The following is a 12,716-nucleotide window of genomic DNA, read 5'->3' on the forward strand; positions in this document are numbered from 1 at the left end:
AGTAAAACCTAACAGGGGTTCTAACTTTTCTTCCTCCACCCAAACTAGAAAAGTGTTTTTGCTATAGATGCTCTTTAATTTTTGCAAGTGGGATGTAAGGGGCAATATTTATGCCATTTCATCTTTTCTGAGGAACGCTCAGTAGCATGGATGTTTTACCAGTGGAGTAAAAACACATTGTAATAGTATTACTTTAGATTTTTCAGGATTTTGTACTTTTGTATTATTCTGTATACAATTTTTATGTTAAAACGTGGCCATAGCAAGATTGTTTTTCATAATGTTATATTGATAAAGGAAAGTTACAAGATCAGTTGAATTCAAATTGTGAATACCTGCTGACTTCGATACCTCTAGAACAGGAAATGCAGTGTTTTCTGTCATCTCTGAATCTCAACATCTATCCCTTTCATTACAAGCCACAAACTTCACAGCTGCTATATATCTTTCAACGTTCAAGCATATGGCCCTAAAACAGCCGCTGTTGTCTCTCCAGTGTGAAAGCCCCGCTTGCAGGGCGGTCAAAAAAGTCCTGCAAGCCGCATCTTTGGAGCGGTGTATTTACGGCTCCTAAAGTGCCCCTTCCCATAGAAAACAATGGGGCAGCGCTGCAAACCCACCTGCAAAGCGCCACTGCAGCGGGCGGTTTTAACCCTTTTTTGGCCGCTAGAACGATGGTAAAGCAGCTCTAAATATAGCACCGCTTTGCCGCCATTGCCCGCAACTCCCCAGTGTGAAAAGTAGCCTTATTATGATTTTATTTTGGATATCCACAATGAGATATGGTGATCAACTCAGGTAACCCACATTCTGAGGACTAATGGTATTTTATCAGGGCTGGGTACATTTACATACAGACATTCCATCATGCTTACTGTCTAGTTGTTCTCTTACCCTTCCCACTCCTTTTGACCTCTCATTCAGTCACTCCTGCTTGTTTTCATTTAAAGCTCATATCTCTTATCTGCCTGACCCTCAGACAAGAAACAAGCTATAGTTCTTGCCCTGAACATGTTTTTCTGACTTGACAAAACACTACTCTCTATGCAGTTTCTTTATAGACTAGCTGTTGTCATGAATATAGCAACAAGAAATATGCAACACTTGTTCTTTTTCTCTACTTCACTGTGTGTGTCCCATCCATCTTTGCCTGCTAGTTTCATGTAAAAACCAACCTAAAGTGGTTCTAAAGGGAGAAGGTTTTTCTTATCTTAATGCATCCATGTTTCCCATGAGGAGAAAGTGGGGGGGCAGGGCCAAGCCGCACAATGTGCGTCAATGGACAAACAGTGCGGCTCGGGGTCAAGCCTACATGAGTGCCGCCATAGCAATCGGCTTGCTATAGGGGCACTCAGAAGTGGTGCCGGCTAAGGCTTCATTCTTCACATAAAAGCCATACAAAAAGCAGTGATGCTCTTCTTTCTAGACACTCATCTGTTGGGAACTTTTATGCTTCATAAGAAGTGCTTTCTCCTCTTCTCTAATCACTTTTTCTCATTGACACATGCAATTGTTTTTTCCATGCATCATCTTTGCTATAATATACCCTCATTTCTGATGCAAGACACAACCCCTAAGTCTTTAAAGTCTGTTACTCTTACTAAAGTTATCTGTATACACAACTCCCACCACATAATACCAACATACCAAGATTTTGCGAATGCCTTAGCAAAAAAATTTAGCTGCCACTTGTTCAGTATTTAAATTTTATGTAAAGAAAAGTGTTTGTTTTAGATAAAGAGTATTGAAGTATTAAAACCTCAAGATTTCTGTGCTGTCTGTCTCCTATTGAGATGCACCCTCTCCAATAGTCCTGGTAACCACTGTCTCCAGTTTAGAAAGTAATGGGAAATGTTTTAGTTGAGGCATCTTTTCTAGTGACAACTGTTTAAGGTAATTTCCCACCACTTTAGAGAGATTTGATTTTACTTCCTGCTGTACCTCTGAGACAGGCAGTAAAGGGGGGGATCACCTTCACAGGAAAAAAATTGACATGGGTCTTATACATCCCCCACTCTATTTAAAAAGTAAAACGCATTTTGGTTTTACATACATTTCATCAAATCTGCCTTACCTTTTTTCCCTCCATTAAATTGCTTTGCCTAACGCAGATCCAACACATTGCTAAGGCAAATTGCTTTATGTCCTATTGCTTTCGTTTAAACTAATGTGCTGTTTTGGTGTGTGCTGAAAAATAGTAGGACATGCTTTATTCTTGCACAGCATGTTTCGATGTGCTACACTGCAACACAACACGTTGCAGTGCATACATTTTAAAGCGGAGGTCCACCCTAAAATGGACCTCCGCTCATCGGAATCCCCCCCCCTCCGGCGCCACAATTGGCACCTTTCAGGGGGGAGGGGGGTGCAGTTACCTGGATAATCCAGGTAACTGCACCCACTTCCGGGATAGCTGTCTGCGGAAAGGGGCGTAGATTACGCCCCTTTCCGCAACTGCCCGCCCCTTTGCGCAAGTGCCCCGCTGCCTGCTGGGAAACACACAGTTCCCAGAGGCAGCGGGGACCGTCCGGATTGCGCATCACGGCTCGCGCATGCGCAGTAGGGAGCCGGGAAATGAAGCCGAAAGGCTCCATTTCCTGATTCCCATACCCAAGATGGCGGCGGCAGGACCCGACAGACGACCTAGCGATCGGCTTCGGGTGCCGACATCGCGGGCGCGCTGGACAGGTAAGTGTCACTATTTTAAAAGTCAGCAGCTGCAGTATTTGTAGCTGCTGGCTTTTAAAAAAAAAAAAAAAAAAAAAAACGCGGAGTCCCGGTGGACTCCCGCTTTAAATGTTGTTTCTGTCACTTCAGTAAAATAAAAAAAGGTAAACACATTCTAGCAACCCATCGCAAAACCCTTTCACGGCATATAATGTGGGTGCATTTTGTACAGTGCACAATATGTGCCCGCTGGTGTGAGTTGGCTCTTAAGCTGCTGTTGGTACAGAACCACTGTCATAATCTAGAGCGAAATGTATTATATATATATATATATATATATATATATATATATATATATATATATAACATTAGGGTTATGTTATACTATTTGTGAAATGATTATCTCCCAGCTTGAGTCCTTGTTGGTTTCAATATGGATATGCCACTCATGGGTGTTACACAAACCTCGATAGAGGGGAAGTAAAACAACTTGCTGTAAAGCGTAACTACACTCCATTTGAGCACCATAAATGCTATTTAATTAATTTTTAATATTCAAAGCAAACTCACTCATTCATCCATGTCTCCTTGGTAATTACAGTTTTATTACTTATTTAAAATTATTTAAAATAATTTATTCATCAGCATAGAAGAACTGTGCTTCCCGTGTTACATTTTTAATTTATTCTTCTACAGGACATCATGGCAGGAGCTGGTGAGAAGAAAGGCAAGAAGGAAGACAATGGCATTGGGACTGCCATAGACTTTGTCTTATCAAATGCCCGTCTGGTTCTTGGAGTGGGAGGAGCTGCGATGCTAGGGATAGCCACTCTTGCAGTGAAGCGAGTATGTTGAGATATTGATTGTTCACCATATTGGTATTTAAAGCGGTATTAACCCCCAATCCAAAAATGTAAAATATTGCAGCTTAGCAGTCATTAGGTGTGGTAGCTGCAATAGTTTTTATTTTAATTTTTTTGTCTTTTTGCCTTCTGTTATCACTAGTTAACCTAGTAACCTTCTGTATTTAGAATGCCTCCACTCTGGATGAAGAAGAACAGCAGGCCCCTTTGGACAGCAGCATTGTTAATCTGGAGGGAGGGGAGTGGAGTTTGGATGAACTAGCAGATTTGGATACACTAACAACACTTAATTGCTACATTATATTTATGTATTCTTTATTACCTAGTTGGTGTCATTTCCTTTTTAGGGGCTCTTCTGTACTTAAATCTGCATTTTTTAACATGAATTGGAGCAAATGATAGTTTGTTGTTTGTTTTTGTTTTTTTGTTTTTAGTGCAGGGCAACAGATTGAAATACATATAAAACCACTTTGTGTCACTTATATGCTGTGCAATAATTAAAATTACCAAAAACATTTCAAGTAATAACACTGCAATAGTACCCAAAGGCAAAAATGTAATCATTGACCTTTAGAACTGCAAACTTATTTTAGGAAACCTATGTGCATCTAGAGATGGAGTAATTCAATAAAAAAAATCATTCATTCAATTTATTACACCTTGGCAAAATTTGCAATAACTTGGATTATCCTCTTCAGACCACGGTTTCAAAGGATGTCGACTTTTTTCACAATTTCTGACCATGTTAACACATGATGAAAACTGGCACAAAATAATGGATATTATTGCTAATTCTTTAGTATCGCCAATATATTTAACCCAGAGTTTTGTCTAGCTGAGCTGACACTTAGGAGCCATTCCAAAAAACTTCCTGGTATATGCTTTCCTATGCCAAAAATATATTCTGCGAATATGCAAGTGATTCCCCCCCACATATTACCTGTTTGGTTGCAAGCAATAAACTCCATACTTTCTTATAAATCTAAATATAAAGATAGGGGTAATTCAAGTGTATTTGGTAAAATCTGGGGACTGGGAATTGCCTCTTCATTTACTTTACCCCCTGATTATTTATTGTATGTAATGAACTTACACTATGGGGTTGATTTACTAAAGGCAAATATACTGTGCACTTGCTTCAGAGCTTACAGAATGAGTTAAAACTTCACTTTGCAAAGAATACTTAATCATACAATGAAAAGATGTTAATTTTTTTGTTGTAAATGATTGGATAATAGAAACCAGCAGACTCATTTCAGTGCTTCCCCTTAAGTACTCCTCACCCCCTGACATACCACAGTTGGCATGTCATTTTTTTTTTGGGGGGGGGGGGGGGACTGGGTACCTGGTTTGGAGTGGAACTTCCTGTCCCACTTCCTCCTTCTGGCTGCCTAGGTGGCCCTTCCCTCTAGGCAATGTTCTGGGACACGTCGCAGGTCCCAGAACATTGCCTGACCATTGACGGTGCGCAGCATGTGCCCGGCTGTGAAGCCGCAGACTGTCACAGCTGGGTGCCCCAACCTCACAATGTCGGCACTGCGAAGAGGAGGGGGAGAACATGGAGGCTGGACCATGGGACAGGTGAGTGTCTGTTTATTAACCTCACTGCAGGTATGATTTATTTCAGACTTTAGGTGCTGAAAGCGATAACATTATTTTGCATGGAAATTTGGCGTTTTTATATTGTAGGCCTGTAATTCTTAGAAATAATTCACTTTAAATCCATCCAAACAAGAGTCTAAAACACATCCCGGGTAAGATAAAATTTGAAATACGAAATCATAAATTATAATAGGTATCTTTTATTCAATAACTGAGTTGCAGAATTGTCGCTGTCATTACTTTTAGTGTTTCCCCACAAATTATTACTCAATTCTTCAAGTGATTCTAATTTATTTTTGCTGTTTTCTAGCTGGTCTATAACCACTTTTGATGTAAACTGTTATTTTTTGGTTGCTATGGACAATCTCCAGCTTCCTGGCATAAAGAACAGTATTTATAATATAAAACTGCATGCAGGACACTGGACAAACCACTAGGGACCAAGGGGATGTGTAATTATTTGATACAGTACTGTAATCTGTAAGATTACAGTATACTGTATCTATAATGTGTTTTTGAATTTGGCGCTGAACTCATCCCTGTGTGTCGCAACGCTCGCAGGGAACGGAGCTCTGCACTGTCACAGATCAAGCTAGACACAGCGGGGAGACATCGCTGGATCCAGGGGACAAGGTAAGTAACCCCCCCCTACATGGATCCAGCGATGCGATCCCGAGTCTGGCTCTGGAATACCGCTTATGGTAATGAAATCTGATCCTGAGCCAGACTCTGGAGTACCGCCAGGGAGGTTAAAAGTCAGGAGCTATACTTTTTGTAGCTGCTGACTTTTATAAACTCAAAAACCAGTGGAACGCCACTTTAAAGTGCACAGGATATTTGCCTTTTAGGAAAGCAACCTCCTATGTGTTGATTGGATAAAAGGCACGGCTACACTGTTATTGTATGTAGTAATGGAAATCTTTCTTTTGTATATTTCTTGATGTACCATGTTTGAAAATCAATAAAATGCATCTTTAAAAAAAAGTACTTGTGCAGCATTTTAAAAATAGCACGTTCTTTGCAACAATGTAAAGTAAGTGAGTGTACATCTTGTATAATGGTGTAAATTTGCTGTTCCCTCAAAACAACAACACAGTCATTAATGTCTAAACTGATGGCAACAAAAGTGAGTACACCCCAAGTGAAAATGTCGAAATTGGGCCCCAAAGTGTCAATACTTTCTGTGGCCATCATTATTTTCTAGCACTGCCTTGACCCTCTTGTGCATGGAGTTCACCAGAGCTTTACAGGTTGCCACTGGAGTCCTCTTCCACTCCTCCATGACGACATCATGGAGCTGGAAGATGTTAGAGGCTTTGTTCCTCCACCTTCCATTTGAGGATGCCCCACAGGTGCTTAAAGTGGTTGTATACTCAATTTTTTAACTTTTACCTACAGGAAAGCCTATAATAAGGCTTACCTGTAGGTAAAAAAAATATTCCCCTCGGTATGCGCCGCTGACTGCAGCGGCGCATGCGCACAAGGGGGTTCTCGGCCTGAAAATCCGGCAGTGGCCGACCAGCCGGAATGAAAGTTCCCGCGCGGAGCCGCGATACCCGGAAGAAACGCAGAGGGAGCATGTTGGCTCCCTCGGCGTGGATCGGGCCAGATGTCGGGGCCTCGTTCTAAGGTAAGTATTTCATAATGAGCTAGTATGCGGTGCATACTAGCTCATTATGCCTTTTGCTTTGCAGGTTTAAAAAAAATTTTAAAAAATTTGCGGGTTTACTACTGCTTTAATAGGGTTTAGATCTGGAGACATGCTTGGCCAGTCCATCGCCTTTACCCTCAGCTTCTTTAGCAAGGCAGTGGTCCTTGTGGAGGTGTGTTTGGGGTCCTTATCATGTTTGAATACTGCACTGCGGCCCAGTTTTTGAAGGGAGGAGATCATGCTCTGCTTCAGTATGTATGTCACAGTACATGTTGGCATTCATGGTTCCCTCAATAAACCACGTCCTTAGTCTGCTTGTCTTCAGCAAACTGTTTGCAGGCTTTCTTGTGCATCATCCTTAGAAAAGGCTTCCTACTTTTGACAGGCTGACCCCCCCCCCGCCCCTTCAACCTCTGCAGCAATGGTGGCAGCACTCATATGTCTATATCCCAAATACAACCTCTGGATATGATGCTGAGCACGTGCACTTAACTTCTTTGGTCGACCATGGCGAGACCTGTTCTGTGTGAATCTGTCCTGTTTAGACATTAATGGCTGTGTGTTGAGTTATTTTGAGGGGACAGCAAATTTACACTGTTATACAAGCTGTACACTCCCTACATTACATTGTAGCAAAGTGTCATTTGCTCAGTGTTGTCACATGAAAAGTTATAATAAAATATTTACAAAAATGTGAGGGGTGTACTCACTTTTGTTAGAATGTGTATGTGTGTATATATGTATAGTCTTTATCATTGTGCATATATACTGTGTGTGTGTGTATATATGTATGTGTGTGTATATATGTATGTGTGTGTGTGTATATAATATATATATTTCTCTGTATTTACTTAGTGCCACTTGTAACATTCAAGGGAAAGGTATAACGCCAACATGTCAGAAAATAATTGAAAAGATCACCCACCCCCCTTGTGTCTGTATTTTTCTTTAATTACAGCCTTTAACCTTTTTATTAAAGCATTCTTTCTTTACAGCACTTCTTCACACCCGCCTAAAACTCTTAAACCGTAATATATACACAGCCTGAAATTAAGACGGACAGTTTTTTTGTTTTATCCAGCTGTATTTACTGAGTGCAACTTATAACATCCAAGTGATACAATGCCAACATGTCAAAAAAAAATAAACTGAATCACTGAGTTGGAAAAAGGATCACCCCGTGTGTCAGTATTTTGTTGAATTACATTTTGCTTTAATTAAAGTCTGTTGGGATAAGTGTCTAGGAACGTTGCATATCTAGACTTTGCAATATTTGCCCACTTTTCTTTGCAGAACTTCTCAAGTTCAGTTAAATTTAATGGTGACTGTTTGTGGACTGCAGTCTTCAAGTCGTTCTTGGATGCTGGCTTCAAACCCTCGATGCTGAGAAGTACAGGCAGATACTTATCCATTCCTGTCATACCATCAGGGAGGTGTTTGAGTGGCCCCAAATGTATTCTGCGGCAGGACAGTGACCCCAAACAGTCATTAAGAACTATCTTCAGTGTAAAGAAGAACAAGTTCTGGAAGTGATGGTTTGGCCCCCACGGAGCCCTGATCTCAACCTCATCCAGTCTGTTTTGGGATATAAGAGACAAGGATTTGAGGAAGCCTACATCCCCAGAAGATCTGTAGTTCTCCAAGATGTTTGGGAAAAAAAACTTCCTCCTGAATGCCATTAAAAACTGTGTGCAAGTGTACCTAGAAGAATTGATGCTGTTTTAAGAGTGGTCACATGAAATCTTGATTTAATTTGGATTTCTCTTCTGTTCATTTTCTTTTTATTTTGTTAAAAATAAACTAACACTTCTGAAAGCATTCTTAATTTACAGAATTTTTATACACCTGCGCATTATATATATATATATATATATATATATATGTGTGTGTGTGTACATATACACACACACATTTTATATATATATATATATATATATATATATATATATATATATATATATATATATGTATGTACACACACACAAGAGCAATACTGATTGCTAGCTGGCTTTCAGTCCCCGTATCCAATTTTTATACATAATGCAGTACAGGTTTATGTTGAAACAAAGTATTATGAAAAACTATGCAAAGATTTCATTAGTTTTTATGTTCATTTTAATTCCATCATCAGAGGTTCTAAAATGCATTATTAAAATAACTGCTCAGATAATGCATGCTCCTATGTCCTCAGTATCCCTATTAACTTGTATCCCTGTTTTGTTTAGATGTATGATCGTGCTATCAGTGCTCCTGCCAGTCCTTCACGTTCCAGTCAGTCTAGTAAAAGAAGCTGGGAAGAACCAAGCTGGTTGGGCTCATCTACACGACTGTTGAACCAAGACATGAAGACGTCTGTGAGTCGCAGTCTGCAGACCCTACCAACAGACAGTTCAGTATTTGAACCAGGTGAAGGCTTCTTTACTTGTCTTCAGGCTGATCACCAAATAGAATAGTTTGTATTGCTAATCGGCTTTGAAAAAATTAGGCCGTAAAATGCAGTTTTATAATGGACCATTTGTAGATTTTGATCATCTTTGTTTGATTTATCTTGCCATTTTAAAGTGGACTGGTGTATAGAAAACTAATTTATCATGCTTGCCATTATGTTCCTTTTCTTGTACAATGCACAAAAAAAGGTGCAAACGACCCTTATGGCACTATGAAAAGATGTTCCTTGTTGATCAACAAAAAAATATGCTGTAGTTTATTCCTAAGGAATTATGAGGCCCTTTTGGATAAACACCTGAAAAGTAGGTGATCAGGAACGAAGAGAGGAATACCTATTTCGCTGCCTTGAGCCCATAACTCAGATTTGGGCTCAGATCTAATGCCGCGTACACACGATCGGAATTCCAGCCCAAAAAAACGATGAGAGCTTTTCATCGGAAAATGCGACAGTGTGTATGCTCCATCGGAATTTAGCTGTCCAAATTTCCGCCAGCCAAAAATTGATAGCATGTTCTCAATTTTCCCGACGGAAAAACTTTCTATCGGTAATTCCGATCGTGTGTATGCAATTCCTACACGCCAAAAATCACGCATGCTCAGATTCAACTACGAGACAGAAGCTATTGGCTACTGGCTATTGAACTTCCTTTTTCTAGTCCCGTCGTACGTGTTGTACGTCACTGCGTTATAAATGACCGGAATTTGATGTGACCTTGTGTAGGAAAGACAGCTTGAGCCGAATTCCGTCGGGAAAACCATCAGAGCTTTTTTCCGATGAGAATTCCGATCGTGTGTATGCGGCATAAGAGTAACTGAACAATCAAGAGAACTAGAAAAAAAAAGTGTGTGAGCCTTTTGTAATAATGATTCACGTTTTGTCTATAGTTTGTAGTATCGTGGCTGTTCAGTTCCCCTATTGTCCATGTATCAAAGTGACACTAACTGATATCCCTACACATTTTCTACTTAAGGGCACTGAAATCAATTTTTATGGTAAATTTTTTATTTTCTACATAGGTTCCTTTAAGCTAGTGCATTGTTGGTTCACTTACCTTTTCCTTTGATTTCCCTTCTAAATGTTTTTTTACTTTGTCTGAATATCTCACTTCCTGTTTCTCCTCAGTAAACTTCTCACCATCATCCGAGCTGGTGGTTAGTCAGCCAGAACAGCTTACTGAACAGCTTACTGGGGTGAAACAGGAAGTGAGAAATTTAGACAAAGAAAACAAAGAAAAAAAACATTTAGAAGGGAAATCGAAGGAAAAGATAAGTGAACCAACAATGCACTAGCTTAAAGGAACCTATGTAGAAAATAAAATAAATACCTTTACAACCCCTTTAAGGTTTCGTGGCTGTTGCTTGGCAACTCAAAGTTTCAGCTCCCTCCATACATTTTCTATAGGATTAAGGTCTGTAGACTGGCTAGGCCACTGAATGACCTTAACGTGCTTCTTGAGCCTCACCCTTGTTGCCTTGGTGGTATGTTTTGGGTCATTGTCATGCTGGAAGACCCATTTACGACCCATGTTCAGTGTTCTGGCTGAGGGAAGAAGGTTCTCATCCAAGATTTTATAATACATGGCCCTGACCATTGGCCCTTCAATGCTGCAAATTCAGTCTGTACCTTTAGCAGAGAAACTGCCCCAAAGCATAATGTTTCCACCTGCTTGACTAGGGATGGTGTTCTTAGGGTCATAGTCAGCATTTTTCTTCTTTTAAACATGGCAAGTTGAGTTAATGCCAAAGAGTCAACATTTTGGTCTCATCTGACCACAGCATTTTCTTCCAATCCTTCTCTGAATCATTTAGATGTTCATTTGAAAACTTCAGATGGGTCTGTACATGTGCCTTCTTGAGGAGGGGGGCCTTGCAGGGGGTTGCAGGATTTCAATCCATGGCGTCGTATTGTGTTACCAATGGTTTGGTGACTGGTCCCAACTGCCTTGAGAACATTCACAAGTTCCTCCTGTGTTGTTCTGGGCTGATCCCTCACTTTTCTGATGATCATCCTTAACCCGTGAGGCAAAATGTTGCTTGGAGTACCAGACCGAGGGCGATTGGTTATTTTGCGTTTCTTCCATTTGTGAATAATGGCTTCAACAGTTGTCTCCTTCTCACCAAGCTTTTTGCTGATGGTCTTTTGCCTCATTCCAGCCTTGAGTAGGTCTACAATCATGTCCCTGATGTTCTTTGACAGCTCTTTGGTCTTGTACGTGATGGTGAGGTTTGAATGAAAGAGTTTCTGTGGACAGGTGTCTTTTATACACATAACAAATTTTGTTAGAACCTTCTTAAATGGACAGGACAAATCTGTGTACCACATGAGCATATACTGTAGCCAGTCTGGAAGCCAGAATTATTGTTAGTTGGTAGATCGTATACTTATATTACTCACTGAACTGCAACTCCGTTTATAACCTTTGTATCATGTGCTTGAATTTTTGGTTGATATTCTGTGTCTATCATTTAACACCTTCAGCCCCAGAAGGATTTGCCCCCTTCTTGACCAGAGCACTTTTTGCGATTCAGCACTGCGTCACTTTAACTGACAATTACGTGGTCGTGCGACATTGTACCCAAACAAAATTGACGTCCTTGTTTTTTTTTTTTCCCATACAAATAGATCTTTCTTTTGTTGGTATTTGATCACATCCTGCAATATTTTTTACTTTTTGCTATAATATCCCCCAAAAATATATTTTAAAAAAACTATTTTTTTCTTCAGTTTAGGCCGATATGTATTCTTCTACATATTTTTGGTAGAAAAAAAATTGCAATAAGCAATATTTTTATTATATATTTTTATTAGTAATGGCGGCAATCTGCGATTTTTATTATAACTGCGACATTATGGCGGACACATCGGACACTTTTGACACTATTTTGGGACCATTGTCATTTATACAGCGATCAGTGCTATAAAAATGCACTGATTACTGTGTAAATGACACTGGTAGTAAAGGGGTTAACCACTAGGAGTAGATGAAGGGGTTAAGTGCATCCTAGGGAGTGATTATAACTGTGGGGGGGGGGGTGGGCTTCAGCACACATGACAGAGATCACTGTTCTCAGTCATGTCGCTAGGCAGAACAGAGAAATGCCTTGTTTATAACATCTACCCATTCTACCTCTCTGTGACACGATCGCGGGCACCCGGCGGACAATCGAGTTTGTGGGACTCATGGTCACGGAGAACGCGGCATGCGCCGTAGACAGTGGTGGCTGTCTTCAGGTAAATATCTCCTAAACGGTATAGGTTTAGGAGATATTTCTTGAACCTGCAGGTAAGCCTTAATCTAGGCTTACCTGTAGGTCAAAGTGGTTTGTAAGGGTTTACAACCACTTTAACCTGTGCAGTTTCCTACTACATGCCTCATGTTTGAACACAAGCAGAAGCTTCTGATACAAGAATGTTTGCTTAGTTATATGCTGGGTCTACAAGGGCAACCAGTAACACTATAAAACCACTTAATGATTGTAGGAGA

At 40.2% G+C, this 12,716-nt stretch overlaps 1 protein-coding gene across 1 annotated transcript in view; it reads left to right on the plus strand.

Annotated features, from left to right (window-relative positions):
* Positions 1-3,369: 3,369 nt before the first annotated feature.
* The window catches only part of MIEF1 (mitochondrial elongation factor 1), a 30,337-nt gene continuing 20,990 nt past the window's right edge, over positions 3,370-12,716 (plus strand). The window contains exons 1-2 of the mRNA XM_077452330.1: positions 3,370-3,513; positions 9,009-9,189. Coding sequence (XP_077308456.1) covers positions 3,370-3,513; positions 9,009-9,189 — 325 coding nt within the window. The remainder of the gene's footprint in view (positions 3,514-9,008; positions 9,190-12,716) is intronic.

Source organism: Lithobates pipiens, unplaced genomic scaffold (assembly GCF_037356315.1).
Source record: "Lithobates pipiens isolate NorthernLeopardFrog02 unplaced genomic scaffold, aLitPip1_a1.2 Scaffold_23, whole genome shotgun sequence".
NCBI lineage: Eukaryota > Metazoa > Chordata > Amphibia > Anura > Ranidae > Lithobates > Lithobates pipiens.